Genomic DNA, 20,959 nt, shown 5'->3' on the forward strand with positions numbered 1-20,959 from the left:
TTTATTTGTCCTTCTCTTGCTAAGACTGATTTCTCTCCTAGAAAATCACATTAATCATGCTGTCAGATATTTTGTCAGGGTTTCTGATGGGAAAACCTAGAGAACAGCTCATGGTTATCATTACCACTAATGGAGCTTGTCCTGCAGGAGAGCTGGAGGCATTAGGTCATGGATCAGGTGCTGCGCAGCATGCTGAGAAATGTGGATCACATCCCGTGTTTTCCCCCATAGATTTTGTCTTCTGAATAGAAAATGTCTTTTTTCTTTGTCAGTCTTCATCAGGACAGAGTACTTGACTGGACTGGAAATGTTATACAACAAGAATTACCTTTTTTGTTAATATTTACATTTATATAAAAGTCAGACCAATGATGTCCATGACACTGTTTGTGACTGTGCCACAAATTCTTCCAGTTACTGTCTATGTGTAATCAATAGTTTTACTTTGATCTTATTGTTATTATGTATGACTTGATATGTACAATCCTTATCATTGCTTCCAGGTTTATTTCTTAAAGAACAGTGAATTGCTTTGAACATTGCACCTAAGTCTAAAATAATGAGGGAGTATTAATGGGCTGTGGTTTTTGTTTATGTATATACAGCGTGCAGTTTTCACACTGGCTGAGTGTATTTCACTTTTATACTACACATTTTTAATACATTTTCAGCCACAGAGGATTTAATACCACTTTACAGCAGTCTTGTCTGAACCCTCAGATTAAGCTGAAAAGGTGCTGGGAAATATTGAAAAAGAGGAAAAAATAGAAACGTACAGATGCTCATCATTACCTTACTGCAGGTTGCTACAAAAAGTTAAATAAACGGAAAAACACTTTTCTTTTTTTTTTGGTATAAAATCACATATCCGTGTAGTACTGTTCATCTTGTCATCAGTGTACAGGGGGTGGTGAACTAGCGGTCTTTCAGTACTGGGACAAGACACACTATGTTGTTGTGAAATAATCATCACCAGCATTGTCTCACATGTTCAGTTGTAAAATAATAAATAATCAAATAAATAATCAAATGGTTTGGAGACCAAAGTTAGAGGTACCAAGCATTTCAAAATCAGATGCAAACTGTTTATTTGTATTCTTCTATGGGCAGGTGGAGGCAAAGCAAAACAGGATTTCAGTGCTCCTCAGAGAACTCCTGCCAGAGCTAGTCACCCTCCCCAGGCTTCAAGCTGGCTTGACAAGCAATCAGAGTGTTTTTAGCTCTGCTATACCTGATTTGAGACAGCTTGCTTGTTCTGTGCAAATCCGTTTCTAACAATGGCTTGTGGTACAATTTGTTCTTTAACGTCATATATATATTGTATTTGCAGTTCTTGTTTGTTTTTGGAGAAAGAAAAAAAAAAGAGAAAACAGAGAAACTGTTGTGAGGTTGAAAATTTCCCTGTCATACAGCTTTCTGTCCCTGCTTAGCACTGAGGTGTGTGGATATTCTGTCATGTCTAGTCACTCCATCCATACCCACTGCTGATGCTTGGCTCTCCCAGCAGCCTGCTCCCTCCTCCTCCTCCCCTCTTGCATGACCAGTGTGGGATTTCTGTGCCCCACGTGAATATTTGAAGGAATTACTGTAAAGGGAGTTAGACCTGATGGAGGGTGGTATGTGATGCCTGCCACCCTTTCCTGAAGGTGGTTATCAGAGGCTTTCAGCCCACTGTGTGATGACTGGTAATAGAAACAAGAGCAGATTACAAATTTAAATATCACTACAGAGCTGTGCTGAAAGCCAAGTTAATGATAATTTCCTGCTGAAATTCATCTTTGGGCATACGTCCTTCATCTGAATGTCATTCTAAGATGGTTGGGTGGACTGGAGACCACCCAGCTCAGGAGCTGTGAGCTGATACACGGGGCAGACAGGGAAACACTTTGCCCTGTGCAGCAGTGCAGGTGGAGAGTCGTACCCACAGCCTGCGGGGAGGCCTGCTGCTGCGGCATGATCTCTTGCTGCAAGTGGAGAGAGACAGTTTTGTGATCATTAGGTTTCTCCTCTGTCCAAGAAGTCGTGCATTTGTACATTCTTGCAAGTAATCTGACTTGCAATAAATGTTCCTGGCTTTATTGCAAATGCAAATTAAAAAAAAAAATAAAAAACAAACAAAAAAACTTTAAGACCCTTTTAATATTAATATAAGGCTTGTGTGGAATATATATCCCCTGTATCTGGGTGACCTTCCTGTTTGATGGGCCCGTTTTCCTGCTGTACAGCCCTGCTGCCCGTGTGTGCACTGGCTCTGTGTGCAGCACGTGTCGCCGTGCTGGAGCACGTCTATCCATCCGAGAGTGGAAGGGGTTCAGCTCTCATTATTTTTGAGTCACTGAGTCAATCGCCTGTACTTTCTTGGCTAACCACCCGTGACTATTATGGGATGTGTGTGAACACCCCCTGCCTCCACTGGCGCAGACCTTCCTCCTCCTTCCCCTGACCTCTGCACAAGCTCACACCCACTGAGCACACAAGTGTGTGCATGTGCTGTGGCAATACCTGCTGTTGTCTTGGGGCCTCCTGTTCTGGGAGACAGAAATTGTGAAATTAGGCAGCTTCTTTTGTTTTCTTTTCCCCCTTTGCAAGGATTAATAAATGGCTGAATTCTTCTTGTCTTGATTTTTTTTTTTTCTGTTCTTAGAGCTTGCTTCAGTAAATAACGATAATTTCCTGCTGAAATGCTTCTGCTGCACTTTGCCTGTTTCACTTCCCTTCAAAAAGAAGTGACTGCAGAGTAAACACCAGACCAGTGCTCAGCACGCCTCTTAACCAGGGTTAAATCTAACCACATCGCCTTGTGATTTGACCCAGCTCCTGATTTCACCAGCTACAGCTTCCAGCTTTGAGCTAGAGAAAGGTTTATTAGTTTTGAAGACTGTGCCCAAGTCTTAGACTATGAATGTACAGCTTTTCACAGGGTAGAAGACGTCTCCAAGATCCAAGATAGTGCAAACTATCCGCTCTTCTCATCTGGGAAATTGAGAGAGGAGCAATGCTACCTTCAGAGGCTTTTATCTGAGTATTTTCAGGTTCTCATTTTATTGTAAGGACTGAAGAATCATTGCACGTATGTGAGAGAGCTCAGCATAAAAACACCAGCAAGGGCATTACTCTTATTTCTGTGCTGGAAGAGGTATGTGGAAGTAGAGAGCTGCCTTCCCTCCGGAGCTTCACTAAAAGCCGGAGGGACGAGGAGCAGCCGCGTGCTGCAGCTCCCTCCAGGGCTGAGGTTAGAGGTGCAGCGAGGGTTATCTAAGGGCATGTTTACATGGAGCAGAGGTGTACCATGCACAGGGCCCTTTTAGGGAACTAAAATGCCCTAATGTGCCTCTCCAGCTCCGGGGCCCCCCAAGGAGCATTTGGTGGCTGAATGCAGCAGGAGCACATACCTGCCGTGCCCACTCCCCTGGGGTGAAGGGCTTGCATCAGAGACAAAATAGAGCTGCTCCTATCAAAGGCACTGCAGCTTGCTCAGCGAAGAATTTAAGAAGACACCTGTAGCTTTTCTTACTTTTAGCTTGGGGAATATATTTGTTAACATGGGGTTAACTGTAGCTCTTTTCCTCTCCTACATGAGGAAAAGAGACGAGACTTTTATCCTACCCATAAAATATTTCTGAGCAGACTCTTCTGTGCAAGTGTGTGATGTTGTTTATGAAATTATGTGTCTGGATTTGATGTGTGAAAGGAAATTCATTCTCAGATTACACTCTTTTGGACACAGTGGAAACTGATTTGAAGGCAAGCTGGTTTAGTTAGCAAGGGGCATTGTGTCCAGGCTGTGACATCTCTGTGCACATCCCAAGTGATAGGAGTTAGTTTAATAAATCTGGACTGCTACCAGCAGCAAAAAACCTGTAAATATGTTCTGAGGAGGAGCTGAGCATTCATGATATTGGGATCTTTGTCAAAAAGAGGCATCTAAACCTGCAGGCAGAGCCAGCTCAGGGCCTTTCAGCCATGCTGACAAACAGATGATTTCTGGCCATGCTGGGCTTGGCAAGCTGATGGGACAGAAGAGTCCCTGGGAGGGGACTGAAGATTCACGAAGGGTTTCCTTGGGTGTCTTTCCTTCCACTCCCCTCCTCTAGTCTCATCTTTTCTTCCCCAGAAATGCAGTTCCATGGAAATGTGGCAGGATGCACCTCTCTGCAGCACTGTAATCGTCCGGGGCTCCAGGCTCTGGAGGCAAGAGGTGGGATTGGGTATTCCCTCACTCCCACAGCTCTTCCTTCTTCCAGCATCACCAAGGTAAAGAACCTCCTGTTCACCTAAAAAAAAAAAATGTAGTTTACTCCCCTGTCTATCTACTTTGCCCATATGCATTTGGTGTTGTCCACATTAATGCTTCTCCTAGACAGAAGACAAAATGCCTATGGGCTTCCACGCAGGACCTCTCTAGAGGAGGAATTGCTGTGTCTCAGGTATACTGAGACCTTTTACCTAGGAAAACACCATATATTACAGACTACTTTCAAAAGTTCTTGTCCTCCAGCCTTCAGCTTTAACTGGAGAAAAAAAAAAAAAAAAACCTTCAGTATTTAAATATAAGGTTAATAGCAGACTGTGTTTGCTTACTGAATTGTGTACAAATACTTAACCTGTAGTCATGCACTAGGAAACATTTTGTGTTACAAAACAAAAATATGGAATTGAAATGGAGGCAATGGAGGAACCTCATTATTATTATTATTATTATTATTATTATTATTGTTATTACAGAATAACAGATATTCCTTACCTCTCCAATTAGTTTTCTCTTATTTAGAACCATGTCATTATTGGGTAACACACCTTGCACTCGTGATTTCCATAGCTTCCCACTTTATAAAACAAACAAACAAACAAACAAACAACCTGTAGGGGGGGTTCATAATCTCCTGAATGAAATGCAGCCACCAAACTTTAAACAAGTGGTTTCTTGCTGCAGCAAAGTCAGCTCTTGGCAGTGGTGATAAACTGTAAAATATTTATTGCACACCTGATACCACAATAAGCCCTGTTCAGAAGGAAACATTACCAACTGGGATAACGTCCCCCAAAAAAACACTACCCCTCAACTTTGACTATTCGTAGCCAGAAATTTTTGATTGCCATTTTAAGATCAGTTTTGGAGGACACCTTCCTTGATCAAATACTCTTGCCTTGAAAGATTAGTGTTAGCGGCCTAATCACGCTGCACTTAGCTTAATTTGCTTTGCTACGGACTCATTAAATTCTTTTCTTTCGGTTAGAAACCCCACCATGGCTTGGCAGAGGAACAGGAAATCTCTGCTGGGTGCTCCAGGGCTGTGACTGCTCTTTCGTTTTAACCCACAGACTGGAAGGTGCTGCAGCAAATTGTGGCTGGGTCACTCTTCCCTTCCTATGTAAAGGGCTCACAACCGTTTAAAACACTTTGTCAGCTGAACAGAGAGGGAGAAAAATTACTCTGATGTAAAAATGGCTCAGACTGGTGGTAGATCAATTAGATCAATTAGATCTGATGTTTAATTTTAGATTAAACCTAAAATTAGGTTATACCTAAAACCTCCAGTGGTAACAAGCTCCACAACTGATCATAAATTCTCAAGGATGCTTTCGTCCCATCCCACCTGCAATAGATCCAGCATTTGGTGGTCAAGAAGAGGCTTTCCTGAACGGCTGCTGTCATCTGGATGGATGATGTACACCGAGAAAGAAAAGTAAGCTTCAAGAACCACTGGGCAACATTTGCTGCTTCTTTGAATTGGGCTCTGTGGGTCCGAGTACAATCTGAAATGCTCTACCTATCGCCACCAGCACTGCATTTTGTGGAGGTTTGGCGTTACTGCTCCGCTGGCAGCTGTGCAGTTCAGAAATGGTTGTTATTGCCACAGCCTGGAAAGCCCTCAGACAGCTGTGTGCAGACCTGTCGTGGACACCTGTGCTCCTGCCAAGGTGTGCAAGGAGACGTGGTACCTTGCAGTCCTGCGTGGGTCATTGGAAAGCGTCTGCTGCATGCAAACAGTGGGCACTGGTCGATATTTCGACTGTCAGGTGGGATAGTGCCTGGCATTAGCTCTAGCTGCAATCCCCCCGTACTGTAACCCTCTTTACTGCACTAAGGAAAATGTCAAACTCCTTCCTATCTTCAGTATCTTCAAGGCAAACCCCTCTGAATCCTCCACCAGAAAGAAAGGCACGAACTTGCTGTCAGAGCGGGTGGGGAAGTCTCCACGGCCTGATCTCAAGTGGAAGGATGCCCTGTGGTAGGATAACTGGCACAGCTGTTATTAGAAGAGGAATTTTTTGTTTTCCACCGTTTTGGCTAGGACTACCCTGGACTTCTTTGGGCAGAGATATACCAGTCAGAGCTACGCTTTTAGCAGCATAGCTTACAAAATTTGGCTTCGCTGCACTGGTGCAGCCACATTTCTTGGTGGTAGAGCTGCTACACAGGACAGTATATTCATTATTTCTTACAATTTTCTGTAATATTGATTAAAATAAAAAAAAGTCTCTCATTTAGAAGAAGTAATCTGCAGATGTTGGCAAAGAACTTCTGCCAGTAATGCCTATTTTGCTCCTCTGAACAGAGCAAATGGAGCATAAGCTGTCTGTACATGAGGTAGGTTCCCAGGGGAATTTATGGGCAAACTTATCAGATGAAAACACTGTGGAAAAGCCTTGCTTTTGGACAAATGGGCCATGTTTTTAAGGAAGGTGATGCTAGAATACTTAAGAGATTTTTCTACCACTGAGACCCTCCATTTGCTTTTCTGGAATATTTTCCCTTAAAGAATTTAACTGCATAAAATATTTGCAGCTAATGTTGAACTCTCAATTCAATTCAATTCGAGTACTTGATGGCAATTTCCCTCCTGATTATTTGCTCACCAATGCTGGTTAGTTCTGAAAGATTTTTTTATACTTGCCACATTTGCAAAATCTGGAATCGCATCCCTTTCTCAACTTTTGAATTATGATGGTTTGGAGAGAACACACTGCTAACTTGAACTTTGCAGTATCTGACTCTTTGGCTTCGTTATACCAATAGTGGTTTGGGTCTTCAGTTCCTGCTTAAAGCGAAACTCTCTTAGGTAGTAGTCAAGTGTGGTTCGCTCAGGTAAAACCAAACAAAAAGAGCACAATTAGATAAATACCTGTTTGGAAAGACAAACCCTTTTCAAAAAAACATGTAGGTTATAGAATAGTAATAAAGCAAGATATTGTATACTCAACCCTGGATATTTCTTTTAAAAATTAAGAAGAATTAAGAAGAATCCTTAATTCAGAATTTGTAAGAATTAATTAAGAATAAAAAGAATTATTTTAAAAATTAATAGGAATTATGGAGAATGAATTTATTTCACTAGCTTTTATCACCATTTTTATTTATTCTTTAAAGATTTAACTTTCAGGACTGCCAATCTACTGTTTGTTAGGGGCTTGCTTTGTCCAGCTGTCCTTGATTAAGATCCTCTGTCCAGTCAGAAATTACAGAAATTAACTTGGGGGGGAAACAACAATAACAAAACAGCTGCAGAAATGTCCTCCACAGGCAAACAAACAGATGAAGAAAATTTTAAGATCATCGCTGATGGGAACTGTTGATCTGTTACGTATTTGCATATATACGATTAAACATTGTCTGTACTAAGCTTTCCAACAACAACAAAAAGAACTCTATTTGAACAAAAGTCACCTAAGCTGAAACCCTTTTTTTTTTTTTTTTCCCTCGCATGACAATGCAAGCAGGAATTACTACTTTTAAAAAAATCCGATGGTGTGTGCTTCCTGTTCCAGTTTGTTTAGTCACTAGTCTGAATTAGATCTCTGTTGGTTGGTTTCGTTTACTATAAACAGGTCTTGTGCTTTGTTTCAATACATCAAAGCCCATAGCCAGGCGCAGACAGGTAATGTAAAAGGGGGTGAGAAAGTTTACAGCCTTGCTTCATTGTTTCTCTAAGTATTCAAGACAACGGTCAGAAGGATCAGACAGAGGTTAACAGAAGGCTTGGCAGCTTTTTTTATAAACTAGTTTCCCTTTTGTTCCTTTTCTAGAAACCAGATGTAACTTTAGGTCAGAAAAGGGTAAAATGAGGCACATGCTTGACCGCTGCTTTGGGGTGACTGGAGCGGAGAAACCTGCAGGCTTCACCCCTTGCTATGCTAACTCCGGCGATGCTATCCTTCAGGTGAGTACACACGGTTTGTTTCCCCTTCAAATCTCATCCACCCCAAGGATACAGATGACTGAGGAGGGTATTTTCTCTTGCCTGACACTGGTGGAAAAAATAAAATAAAAAAAAAAATCACTGGCTTAGCCCTTTAAAGATAAAAGGGAATTGCTCCCTCCCACAGTATTTTTAGTGAAGCTGCTCTAAAAGTTTGCTTCCTTCCAGCCTTTGCATCTCTACAGGTTTCCCTCTCTCTTTTCTTTTTTTTTTTTCTTCTTCCTTTTTTTTTTTTTTTTTTATCTGCCCTCCTAAAACAACAGGAATGCTGCACTGGCCCTCCGCCAGCAAAGGCTCAGCGAGCAGGGTAAAATTTCAGTTCAGATTTACGGGAAGGTGTTGGGAGTAAAAATCTGGTTCGGTGAGTTTAAGGCAAGGGAGTAGCCAGGAGACAACCTTGCTACTGTGAGCGCAGGGAGAAAGGGAGGAGGAGGAGGAGGTGGGGGGAAGAAAGAAAAAAAAAAAAAAACCGACCCATACTGGGGGGAGATACCAATTTTTCCTCTCTCGGAGTTTCGGCGTGCTGCTGAGCTCCGGCAGCGCTATCAGGACTGCAGGCTGGAAGCGGGGCGTGCGAGCGCAGCGCAGCACAGGAATGTGCGGCTTAGGGCAGAGGCTTTGGCTGAGCCACTGCTAATCGCACGGCTTTCTCCCCACATCGGACTTCTCAAAAACTCTTAAAAAAAAAAAAAAAAAAGTTGCATAGAGCCAAGAGAGGAGGTTAAGGCTCGGAGAGCGGTTGCTCCGAGTGGCAGCGTCGTGAGGAGTTGCTCAACCCTCCTCGCGTAGCGGTGGGGCAGGAGGAAAAATGCGTTAGGTCGCTGCCCCGAAGCTTGGCCTTTCCGTGCATGGTGCCGAGAGCGGCTGCGGGTGCACCGGGGCTCCAGGTAGGTGCCGTCCCTTTCTGGTTTGCTCTGCTGTCCCTCTGTCCTTCTGCCAGGGTTCACTCTTCTGAAATCGGGTTCGCAGCGTAATGGGACAGAAGTTTGCCCAGAAAACACATTTTGAACCTTTTTTTTTTTTTTCTTTTTTTTTCTCTCTGGGGGGGTTGAAACCGAGAGGACTGCAGAGATTGTGAGTGAAGTTTTGGTGGTCCTTTCCGAGTGAGAGCTTTTTTGTGCGCTATAGCCACGCTCTGTGAGCAGATGACAGATGAGAGGCAGAAGCAAATATTAACTAAGAAAGTGAGAAGTCATCTGCAGGTTTGAAACTTTCAATTAAAAGGTGTACGTTTCTCTGTATCAACACAAAATTACAGCGTGATGTGCCTAATGTCTTTGCAGTAAATTTTGGAAGGAGTATATCGTTTGTTTGGCTGTTTCTTATTTTCAGCACTCAGAACCCTGCAGTTTGTGCAGCAGGCAGCGGTGACACAGCCCTGAGAGATGTCAAACAGGCTCAGAGATAGGCTGCCGTCTGGGAGCCTGTTACACACCATTAGCATAAGAATGGGATCTTATCTTGGAAAAGTTTCTGATGACCGTTTGAAATACGTGTATCAATCGGGAGGTCAAGCCTCTCCTTTGCTCTGAAAGTAGGTGATTAGATGAGACATGACGGGGGCTCCTTATCCATGTTATAAGAAATAGCTGTTGAGGTTTTTTGGGGGGGGTTGTTTTAGAGGGAAAGCTGCACAGCTCACTTCGTCTTAGGAATTTAAAATCAGACTTTGCGCTAAGACAGGTCGGGACCTAACAGACCGCAAAATCCCTCCTGAATGTACCCAGCACAGCGGGGCTGCCCTCGCAGCGGGCAGGAGCGTAAGAAGGGGCTGCAGTGAGCCGCCTGCGGCCAGCGCCAGCTGACTGCCGGTGCCTGTGCGAGCCTTCGAGCCCTTGCAGGGGACAATTTGGGCAAGGCTGGGTTTGCGTGATGTGAAGAGGGGAACCCAGGTCTTTTATGAGCAGTAGGCCGGCGGCGTGGCTGCCGCAGGTGCCATGGTGTGGGGTGAGAGGTCGGCCTTCATGCTCGCTGGGCCTGGCGGGGAGCTGCAGGCCTGTGAGGCAGCGGCAGCCTGCGCTCGCCAGAGGGAAACGGAGATAACGCCGGGAATACGCTGCCGTCCGTGTCCAGCCGGCGCATGCCAGAGCTGCTAAAAGGCTAACAAACTGCTGTCTGGGAGATAAACGAAGAGACAAACACTCTCCTTGCGCGTTTGTTCTCTCTCTCCCCCACTCCCCTGCCTGCTCTCTTCCCAGGACAGGGATCTGTTTCCCGGCGGAGCTGAGGGCAGGTGCTCGTGGCCCGCATCCCTGTGAGGTGGGACCGGGCTGTCCCTGCGCTGCCAGGCACTGCCGTGCCCTGAGACGCAGGACAAAACACTCGGCCCCGTGTGCTAGGTGTTGTTAAGGAAATGTTTGGAGTTGGCTGGCATGTAAATACAGTCGCTAATCGTTTCTGCGTGTCCCTGTGGCGGCCTGGGACGAGAAATCTTTGTTTGAAGTTTTAGAAAGTAAAGGAATGTGCTGCCTCCAATAAACTAGATTAAAAAATGTCAAAAACCTTGGGATAAAAGTATTTAATATAAGCAGCAGAGCCTGCAGGGAGTAGTGCTTCAATTGGAGTTTGCACCAGGGTCTGCTTTCAGGGCTCTCCATGTTTTTGGGGTCCCGGTGGCCCAACTTGGCCTGTGTTGGCCAGTGTGTTGGTTCCCTGTAGGAGCTCACAGCACTATTCGAGTGACAAACTCCAGCAGATGTTATATTTCTCTCACGAGTGAAGCAATAATTATATCTCAACTTTTTCATTCAAACTGCTGGCCTTGATTATCTGTGCATGATTTCCCAAATCACCAATGCTCTGATTTATTGGGAAATTTAATAGGGTAATATATGCACTGTCTGCGAAGAAATGGTGATAGGTCTCTAAGTTGCCAGATTCACTTCCTGCTGAAAATGACACAAATCAGTGACTTTGATGGAAGTAAAGATCAGGTTTGCTTCATAGCAGGGAAGTAAATCTAATCATTTGGCCATGAGAGGACAATCTCCATGCCTGTGTATCAGTGTATGTAGCTGCCTCCTTAGTCAAGAGGTTTAGATCTCCACATGACCAATGACCTATACCCACAAACACTTCTATATATTGTCAAGTCACTTTGAAATTTGTTTTGTATGGGGATTTTTAGGTCCAGTTTTCCAGCTTCTAAAATGGATCCTCTGAGCAGGACATTTTTGCATGCCGCTTTAGCAGAAGAAAGGACTCTGACTTTTATCTCTCCAGTGAGAGGCCTAAAATAATATCTCTTTCTGTTGTTGTAATATTTTTTTTCCAATAAAATGCTTCTGGGTACACCTAGCTCTTGCCAAGATCAGGAACATCTTCTCATAGCCTTGCAGAGACAATGTAGGCTTTGTATAGCTATGGCTGTTGGGGTTTTGGTGACACAGTAAACTCAACAGAGCAAAGCAACTTCTTAGTAACTGCAAAGCTGACTACCTGGTATGTGAGGGCATTTTTATCCTTTCCAGTCTTTCATTTGCCATGATTACAAGTCAGCTTTTATTTGAAAAGAGAGGGTTTTTTGATATTTATATATTTTTAAAGCATATGTTTTACAAAACATGCTTAGAGGCTGGATGTTATCTTTTACCTAGCTAGCTCAGAAAGCAGAGACTAAATCAGCATAGATGAGCTTATTAGGCGCGGGATGGAAAGAAACTACAAATGCATGAGAAAACTCTGCCATGTGGTATAAAAGAATCATGAGACAACAGTAACTTTCAGCTATTTCCAAAGTAGGCAAGGCTTAAACAACCACTGACAAATGAAACACTCTCTGTCCTATTCACCACCGTAAGGACCATCAGGAAGCACCACTCCAAGTGACGTTGTTCAGGGTCTGTATTTGTGTTTTGGCCCGTGAGTGACCAGTGGATATGCTTGAGTTTTGCCTTGAAATAAACTGAAATACTGCCTCTGTATTTTTGTCTTTTGTCAAAGAAACCTAGTGAGATCCACCATGGGCCAGGGTGTAGTTTCAGCCCCAACAAGTTGAGTTCCTGGTAGAAGGAAAGATGTCATCTATTACTACATGGTCATAGGCCTGGGATTCCTGATCAGGGTGTTGCTGCTGTGTGTGTGACCAGACTGCCACTGCCGCGTGGGGTTTCTGTATGAAATACCCAGCAAGGGACAATAAGTGGGTAAGGCGTGGGGTGGAGCACAAGGAAATTGTGAGACGGGTCAGTCAGGTGTGAAGCGTGGCTGCTGCTGCGTTGCTTCAGCAGCACGGAAGCAATATATTGTATTTCTTAGAGAATGGAGAGCTGGTAAATGGAAGCACAAAAGTGAGCAGCTTACTCAGGCATAAGGCTATGAAAATGACTTTTGTAATAGTATTTCGAAGATGAAGCAGTAGTTTGAGATTGCAGTTATGAAAGTCAGAGAAAAGGATGTTGGCGCTACTGAGAAATGAGTGGGTAAGACCCCATAGAAGAGTTTTAGCTATGAGGGTGGGTACAACAGGCAACATCTTGGACATGGAAGCAGAAAGCATCAACAGGTCTTAGTTGTACCTTGAAAGAAAGGCTGCCTGAATAAAAATTGTAATTCTCACTGAGGAAAGGAGAGAAGAGATTTTGGGTATCCCTTGAGAGTGAGGGTGCCTGGCACACTGTTTTATGCGTGTTGAACTTGGAAGCAATGTCCAGGCTTTCAGCAGACTGCAGAAAAAGTGAGAGAGGGACATCAGCTGGGCTGGATATTGATGGGAAAGCAAAGCAAAAGAAATTGAACTATGGGGAGAATTTGCAATTGAACGTGGTGGAAAGAAGAGGGTTGAAAGCAAAAGAGAAGTCATCAGGGCTGATGGAGTGGAAATCACAGGAAGGCTGAATGGTGGGACATAAAGGGGGGAGGCTAATGGATGGTGCTGAATAGGACCACTTGAAGGTTAGTGCAGGGAAAATTCAGCAGTGCAGTCTGAGCAGTGCATCTCAAATAAACAGTCTTTTTATGAGCAAAAGAAAAGAATCAGGGCAGCAGAGGAAGGGAATACGTGAGACGGACATAACATGACGAGGGGGTGATATGGGTCATCGGCATAAATCAGCAGCAGTGAGAAAGAAGCTTGTGAGAAGAGGAAAATGGAGAATCAAAACCAAAGGAGGAAGGTGGAGGAACTGGGTGAACAGGAGGCGTCTGCAGGGCAGGGAGGGAGTCAGAAGTGAGGGATCCTTGTAAAGAGGACGGGGGAAAAGATCAACCCACAGGGTACAGTCTGACCCCAGTTAGGGAAAATCTGAGGAGACACTTCATTAAGGCTGGAAAGGCTTGCTGTTGAAGCCACAAGGAGGTTTTGGGACCTGGAGGGAAGGAAGCATGAAGAGATTGTGGCTAACTGAGGTCTTTAAAGCTGGAATGTGTGCTGTAGGACAGGTAGGGTGCGACTGCGGGAGCTTCCCAGGCTGGGTAGGGAGGAAGAGCATGAGTGAGGAAAAATGGCACCAAAGGCAAGGAGGGAAGGTAGAAGCGAACACGAATGCACACGCAGGGACATGTTCTCAAGGTGTTTTTACAGTAAAAGAGCACATTCAGTTCACCTTAATAAAATATTCACATTATTAACGTGACCTTAGGCCATGTCCACGTCATTGTGCGTGCTTTTGGCAGCAAAATTCCTGTTGGCTGTGGATGCTGCAATTTCTCCAGAGTTCATGCACTGGTACCCGCATTCTAACATGAATGCTACTCCTCACGGGCAGCATTTCAGTCATTAGTGTTCCCATTAAAGATAACACTAACAAGGTGCCTGAAGCACACAGGAACATTGCAGCAGGTAAAGCTGCAAGCAGGGAGAGATCTGACAGGCAGATGTCTTGAAATGGCTGGGACTGAAGTACAAGCTTTGGCTCTTGAAGGCTGATTCTGTCCTTTATCTTCTGGCTTCGGGAAGTGGGCACGAACAGACCATGTGTGCTCAGTGGATGGGAAGCTGGAGGTGCCTCAGGTTAGGTCGAGGTGATCTGCACCGATTGTAGCTGCCCTGTGTTATGTCTTACCGGGTGTTTATGAAGTGAACAGGGCAAGCAGATGCTGCTGACAAAGTTGTCTCTGTCTGCTCCTCCTGAAGGCCCTGAGGGTCACAACGAGCCCAGTACAACACCTGCATCCTGCAAGGAAGAGAGAGATGAAGAGCTTTCCATACAAACTAATTGTATTGAGCAATCCTAAACGAAAAGGCTTCTCTGTGCTCTTCCCACACACTGAAGTACCAAGTATCATCTTACCTGTGTGAATCCCAGGTCAGGCTGTACATGTGCAGAATAAATCTTCCCAGACGCCACAGGGGTGACAGGGGTGTCTGGTACATGGAGAGGGTGCTTTGTCCCTTTGTTTTTACTCTGACCCATGTTTTACCACTGCTGTTTGCAAGTCCTTCTCTGAGGTGCTGAGAAGACCAAAGACCAAGTCTTCCCATGTTTGTTTTTTAATTCTCTTGAAAATTCTTTTTTTTTTTTTTTTCCAATGGTAGTCCTCTACAAACTCACATTGCCAGTGAGCAGCAAGACAGACTGACAAACAATATTAGTTTTTTACCGTCTAGTAGCTGTATGACTCTAAGTGAGAAAATTCCAGCAGAAATTCCTGTGGAAATTCCTGGCCATTCCCATGGCCACTTGCCTCGGGACAGTTTATCAGCTCACTCTCTGCTTGATATATGGGACACAGTAGGTACAAACCCCACAGCTCTGAGGCGTGCAGAATGAACTGCAGTAAGTACAGCCAAGTGTTGCAAAACACGTGGTCTTGGCTGTTGGCTTTCTCTTCAGGATGATAAACCCCAGGGACAGTAGCTATTTTGCTCATGGAGCAGTTCTAGGGCTTTTCCTGCCCTCTGTCTATGGCATTATCTGGATTTTTTACTGTGGCCCTTTGATTCCTGGCATTGCCATCTAGATTGCAGGACAAAAACAAATAATAATAAAAAGAGAAGGATGTTGTATTTCTTCTGGTATTTCTTCTGCTTCCTTGTGCAAACAGTGGCCTTTCTTGTGTCCTGGTATCAGTGACCACTGATTTCAGTGAACTCAGCAAGAGTGCTCTGGTAACCTCTGTATGTGAGGAGGGCAAGGCTTTGATAAATTTAGCTTTGCAGCTGTTTGGGGAATACCTCGTTTCTTCTAACCAGGCATAGGCTTCTCTGTATATGCACAAGAAGTATCAAAACAGATGAGTCTTGGTGTTGTATTTTTAATTCCCCAAACACTTGCCTTCATCTGTCAGTGCTTGGTTACCAGCTTTGTCTCTGGTTTAGAGCGAGGTGATCCTGAGGGGACCATTTTTGCTCACTGTGCCATAGTTTCCCCATCAATAGACAAGAAATACTTTTTTCTCTTCCCTTCTGAAACACTAGACACTGTAGGAGACAAGCTGTTAAAGAACACACTGCTTGTATGTGAGAGATGATAACAATACACCTGCCTCTGGCATGAAGCATCTCTCCCTCTGAATTTTCTAATAGTGTGAATTTTCGAAAAAAATAGTGGCGATGCTTTTTTTTTATTTTAAATAAGTACATTGTGTGAGAATACAGGATCTCCAAAGAAAATGAAAGCGAAACTGCTGATTGTGCAATCTACTTACTGATAGGCAGAATAATAAACCCAGCTTTATGAAAAATGCCATATATCCAGAGGCCTTTTCTTAAGTCCTAGAAGTTTAGATTTGCACTAAAACTTTCCAGTAATAGTGAAAATCAGTTAAAGACCAGAGCTCACCATGAATACTGTCAGTGTTCAAGGCACAGACTGCGTAGGGCAGCCAGTATGCTGTAAGCTGGGGTGTAAGTTTATATATCTTCGGACACACCTTTGTGTTTTTAATACGCAGGCAACTGTATGTTCCTTTTTCTTGTACTCCAAAGTAATCAGAAAGGATCCTGCTGTAGTTTGGGAGCTGTAATCATGCTGCCACAGGGCGGCCACAAGGCTATCTGCCCCCCTGTGTGCAGTCGTGCCCTAGGAGTACCCACAAAAGGGTCGGACAAGCCCTTCCCAGAGCTACGGCTGGCGCAAAGGGGATCAGATAAGCTTGGCAGTCGTTGTTGTGCAAGCTTCTTTCTGAGCTATGGATTCAAAGCAAAACTCAGACAAAACCACAGGGCTGAAACTCCTTGGTGGACTCCATCCACGGCGTGCAATAGGGCAGCCAGCATGCAACCCGTACTGCTGACTCACCGCTTCCCCATCCTTCCGTGTCCGCCTTCACCTTCCGGCACGGGCACCAGTTTTTGGGGCCACCACGCTCCTGGGCAGCTCTGCCTGTGTACCGCAGTGATCTTGGGTCCACAGCTGGGCTCCCAGGTCCCAGGCTGGAGCAGGATGGGTGTTGGCAGTGATGCATAGCAAGGGGTGGCTGAGCCGTGGTCTGTGGAGTGCCTGGGCGCAGCCGTGCTGGGTCAGAGCTGCTGGTACCATGAAGGCAGAGGGGGTGAACCTCCTCCCCAACAGGTCTGGGAATGCTGGATGGCAAGGCAGGTGAAGGAACCAGGCTGTAATTTTCACCGTGTTTCTACGCTGTTCAAATCTGGGTTCCAGCTGTGATGCCAAAATACAGAAAAGGCCCAGCAGCTGCCTTACCTCTGACAAGGGAGCGCATCTCCAGCAACAAACCCTGTAACATAAGCAAAGTGAGAGCAGCATTTCATTGCTCCTTCTATATATCCAAGCCATTTCAATCACATTTCCTCTTCATCTAATCTTATCTGTTGCGTGTTGCAATCCTTGCTGTGCTTCCCTATTTCCAAATCAAAGCACGATCTCTGCAGAAATCCGAACGCGGCCTCCATTTTGAAACACGGCCTGCTCCGAACAAAGGCTACCAGTCTGTTAATTCGCTGCTAATCCTTACCTGAAAAGTAACTGATGCCAAAATAATTGCGTTCTCTTGAGAGTGTCAATCACCGTTAAAAAGCTTTCCTCCCGGTTCACAAGCACTATTGTACCTATATATGCAAGAGGGTGTAGAACAAGCCAGACAAGAAGAAAATGAAAAGCATACAAATGACTGGTTCTGCAGGAAGGACACCAGCGTGAGGTCTGGGAAACCTGGCTGCACGTCCCTGCCCCACCACAAAAAAATGGTGCGAATGAGTAAATAACAGTGTGGCCAGTTTGCTGGTTGCTGTGGGTATTTCCTATGCCTGTAATTTATTTGTTTTTATTTTTCTGCTTGTTTTAAGCCATTGTTTTGATGGGTTGGTTGGACAGCTGTGCTGGGAGAGCCCTGGGGTGGGATAGAGGAAAGTGGCGATCGAAAAGGAAAAAAAAAATGGATTTAAGCAAGATATAAACCTCTGAAAAATCACAGTTTCTGTGCACTTAGTGGAGACTTCAACTTCTAACATCCAGCTCCCAGAAAATACTGTTCGCACTGCATATGTTGCAGTCTGAGCAAGACAGCAATTGCTGTGGCAGTATGAGGCTGCCAGGCTCCCTGCAGCTGAGTTGGAGAGCAGGGTTTAGGGCATCTAAAAGTGAAGGGAGCCAAGGAAATGGTGCTGGGGGCTGCGGCTGGGAAGGACAGGCTGGATGGAGGAGCAAGGGAAGGGAAGAAGGAGAAGAGGGGAGGTGGCAGGGGAAGGAGACTGCCTGGAAAAGCTGACGGGGAGTTGATAGAAAGAGACTTGGTGAAATAACTCGAATAGAGGTGGCCGAGAATTGGTGGCTGGGCAGAGATACAGCAGCTATGGCAGCAGAGTCCAGCGTGGGGGCTGCAAATGGAGCCCACCGGGCTGGGGGCCCCAGGGACAAGAGGGACAGGGGTGAGCCTGGGGCACAGATGGGACAAGGGATGGGTCTGGGGGGTGAATGGAGCCCAGGTGGGAGCATTTGGGATGGTGAACTTGGGGCCTTCCAGCCAGCATCAGGCCTGGAAAAGTGAAGTGTTGGCTGGGCAGGGGGAATGGGAGAGGGATTGGGATGGGGCAAGCCCCACGGTCCTATGTTTTCCCCCATTCCCACTGCTGCCAGCAAAGCCCAGGCTGGAGTTTGCTGTGATTTGGTCCGTTCCTTCAGCTAGCTGAAATCTCCCTGTGGTAAATGGCGTGTGACACACACGTCATTGGGGTGCCACATGATGGATTTTTTTTTTAAGTTTGCAGAAAAAAAATAAAGAAAGAAAAAAGAAAAAGAAAACACCTCACCAACATAAAAGCTTTGGAGGTAGTGCACAGATATATCCTACTCAGAAAAAGGATAAGTGTGTAATTCAGACAGTACCAGCTTTATAGTCTGCATAATCCTAATTTGCCTTTTGGGGTGTATTTTTGTCGCGTGATTCTTCTCTTCTGGCATTTAGTACTGTCGTGTGGTGGTGTTTTTTTCCAGGGCTCTTGCCTTATACCATGTATGAGGAGGAGGGTGGTCAGCAAGCAGTTTACTTTACACTTCCTTTTCCTGCTGTTCAGGGTGTACGTTGTTAGTTCTCTTGCACTGCTTCCAGCTATAAGGAGAATGATTATTCCTTGGCTTTTTAAATGGAGTTCATCTCTTTACATTTAATTACTTCACAAATAGTAACGAGCTAATCTGCACAACAGCCATTTGACATTGATTTAATAAAAAAAATAGAGTCACAGAAGGTAAACTAAAAAGTTTACCATAATGTTGAGAGCACAAATTAGGATGCCAGGGTCAGGCATGGGAGAAGTTTTTCAGTTAAATGTCTTCTATACTGGAAAATGTGTTTTAGGATTAACAAGCTCTAGCTACAGATTTCTGTCAAATTTAAAAGGTTATTTTGGGTGAACAAAAATAAACATATTCCAATAAGTTGAAATGTGTTATTCCCACAATTCCCAAATGCGGCAACTACATTCTTCTTGCTTTAGAATGACATTTCATTTAGAAAGTTGACTAAATTTAACAATAAGAAGTGGGTAGGGAATCCAGAAATGAAATGTTTGATTTGGGGCAAAACAAATTTCCTCCTTTTTTTTTTTTTTTTTCTGGTGCATTTCAGCTAGCAATGTGAGTCAGTCACACTGCTCGCCTTATGACTCTGTTTTCCAGAAAGCTGCGTTTTGTTTTAAGATTCTCATTTTTGAAGTGCATTTCCCAGTGAAATCACTCACAGCTCTCAGCACTCTCTGCTTCTGCAAGGGACTGCTGATCAGAAAATGTTCCTACCCCAAAATAAGGAACAAGCAGTTGGTGACCATCTGTACGAGGCTTGGCTTAAATGACTTGGCCAGTGATAGACAGGAACTGGGTGCAACGCGGAGACAGAAAGCAGTTAATTGTGAGCCAGTTCATCTGCTTCGGCTGTGAGTTCCCCTTCCTCGTGATGTGTCCCCTGCAGCATCCCCAGGAGGGTGGCAGGGATGGAGGCCACCTGAGCAGGGCCACACAGTGGGTAGAGAAGGCTGCCATCAGCTGCGAGGGGCTGCGGCGGTGCAGGATCTGGTTTGCAGCACCCAGCTTCCAAATTTTGGGTGCTCCTTGGGGCATCTGTTGTGGAGAGCCTGTGTGGGGTGTGCATCTGGGGACAAGTGGCCCCAGGGGGCTTGGGGATATGAGGAGAAATTGCAAGAAGAGGTGTCCTCACCACCACAGCTTCTGGGCTGGGAAGGGGCGCTGCCAGGCTGTATTAGCTACAACGTGGCCTGGCAGGAGTGAACACGGCCAGCACGCCTCTGACTGCTGCATTACAACTCTTCCAGACGTCTGCTGAATCAAAGTGGTTTGCAAAAGCTTGAATCAGGTACAGAACCCTGTGCTGCTGGGGTGTTCGGGTCTCCTTTTCCTCAGAGTTGACTGGAGTTAAGCTGTTCTCAGGCGAGGAACAGGACGTTTGGAGCATGAACATTGCTCATATTTCCTGTAACACACACTGTGGATGAGACCAGACTGGGGTAGGCAACTCTAAACACAGCAAACCTACACCTCTACACCTCCCTCAATGCCTGCAAGTGCATTGGCAGAAACATACCCAGAGCCGCATCAGCACCATGCAGATTGCCCCGGCCATACGGGATTTGCATATTTTTTTTTGGTATGAGCAAATGAGGATGGACAGCAAAGGTCCTTTTATTACATTCTTCTAAAGCAGAAGTGGGCAAATGAAAGATGCCCATTGCACTGGGTACCACAGACGGCAGAGGGAACGGCAACCTCTGTTCAATAAACAGGAAATCCAGAGGCAAAAACGAAGCCTGCCCAACAAGTGGTTGAAGATAAGGGTGAAACGTACTGCTCCTGAGTGGGCTGCAATGCAGAGGATCACGCTGCAGCCTTCATTGAGCAAGCCCGAGCTGTGAACATGCTTATGGCAACTAGTGGGTGGATGATTCACAGCCAGAGAAAAAGGGAAAAAAAAAAAAAGAGGAGGAGTTTGTACCCCTCCAATAGACAACATGATGTTTAAAGTCTTCTCCTAACCAGGCATTGCCCATTCTCCTGTTCATTTAATGGGGCGTTTGTAAACAATGCTAGCCTGCTCCTTTTCATATTCAAAGCTTTGGTCAGGTCTACAGTGCAAGTTTTCATGTGCACAGTTGTGTTGGCCAGACCATATTTAACTCTTCCTTTTCCCTCTCCTACCCCCCTGCTTTCCTGCACCAGCTAAACTAGGGGTCACACCTGACCACCTTCCTCAGGTAGGAAAAGCTCCCCAGCATCCGTGGCTGTACTGGCAAAACTCCCTGCCTTGGGAGGGAATCTATTTCACTGGGAGGCAGAGGGCCTGAGCAAACTCTGCTGGCCAGATTTTGCATGCATTGGCTGTAGGGTACATCACACAGGTGAAACACAGCC

At 45.2% G+C, this 20,959-nt stretch overlaps 1 protein-coding gene across 6 annotated transcripts in view; it reads left to right on the top strand.

Annotated features, from left to right (window-relative positions):
- Positions 1–7,738: 7,738 nt before the first annotated feature.
- The window catches only part of RBM47 (RNA binding motif protein 47), a 77,089-nt gene continuing 63,868 nt past the window's right edge, over positions 7,739–20,959 (top strand). For 2 of the 6 annotated variants that reach the window (XM_083833695.1, XM_083833696.1), the window contains exon 1: positions 7,911–8,162. In XM_083833695.1, the coding sequence (XP_083689821.1) occupies positions 8,134–8,162 (29 nt within the window). In that variant the 5' untranslated portion in view covers positions 7,911–8,133. Of the gene's footprint in view, positions 7,881–7,910; positions 8,163–8,485; positions 8,509–8,584; positions 9,089–20,959 lie in introns of those variants that run through there. The other 4 variants (XM_083833694.1, XM_083833700.1, XM_083833697.1 and 1 more) reach the window with 4 other exon arrangements.

The sequence above is a fragment of the Anser anser genome (genome assembly GCF_964211835.1).
Source record: "Anser anser genome assembly, chromosome: 4".
In the NCBI taxonomy this organism is placed as follows: domain Eukaryota; kingdom Metazoa; phylum Chordata; class Aves; order Anseriformes; family Anatidae; genus Anser; species Anser anser.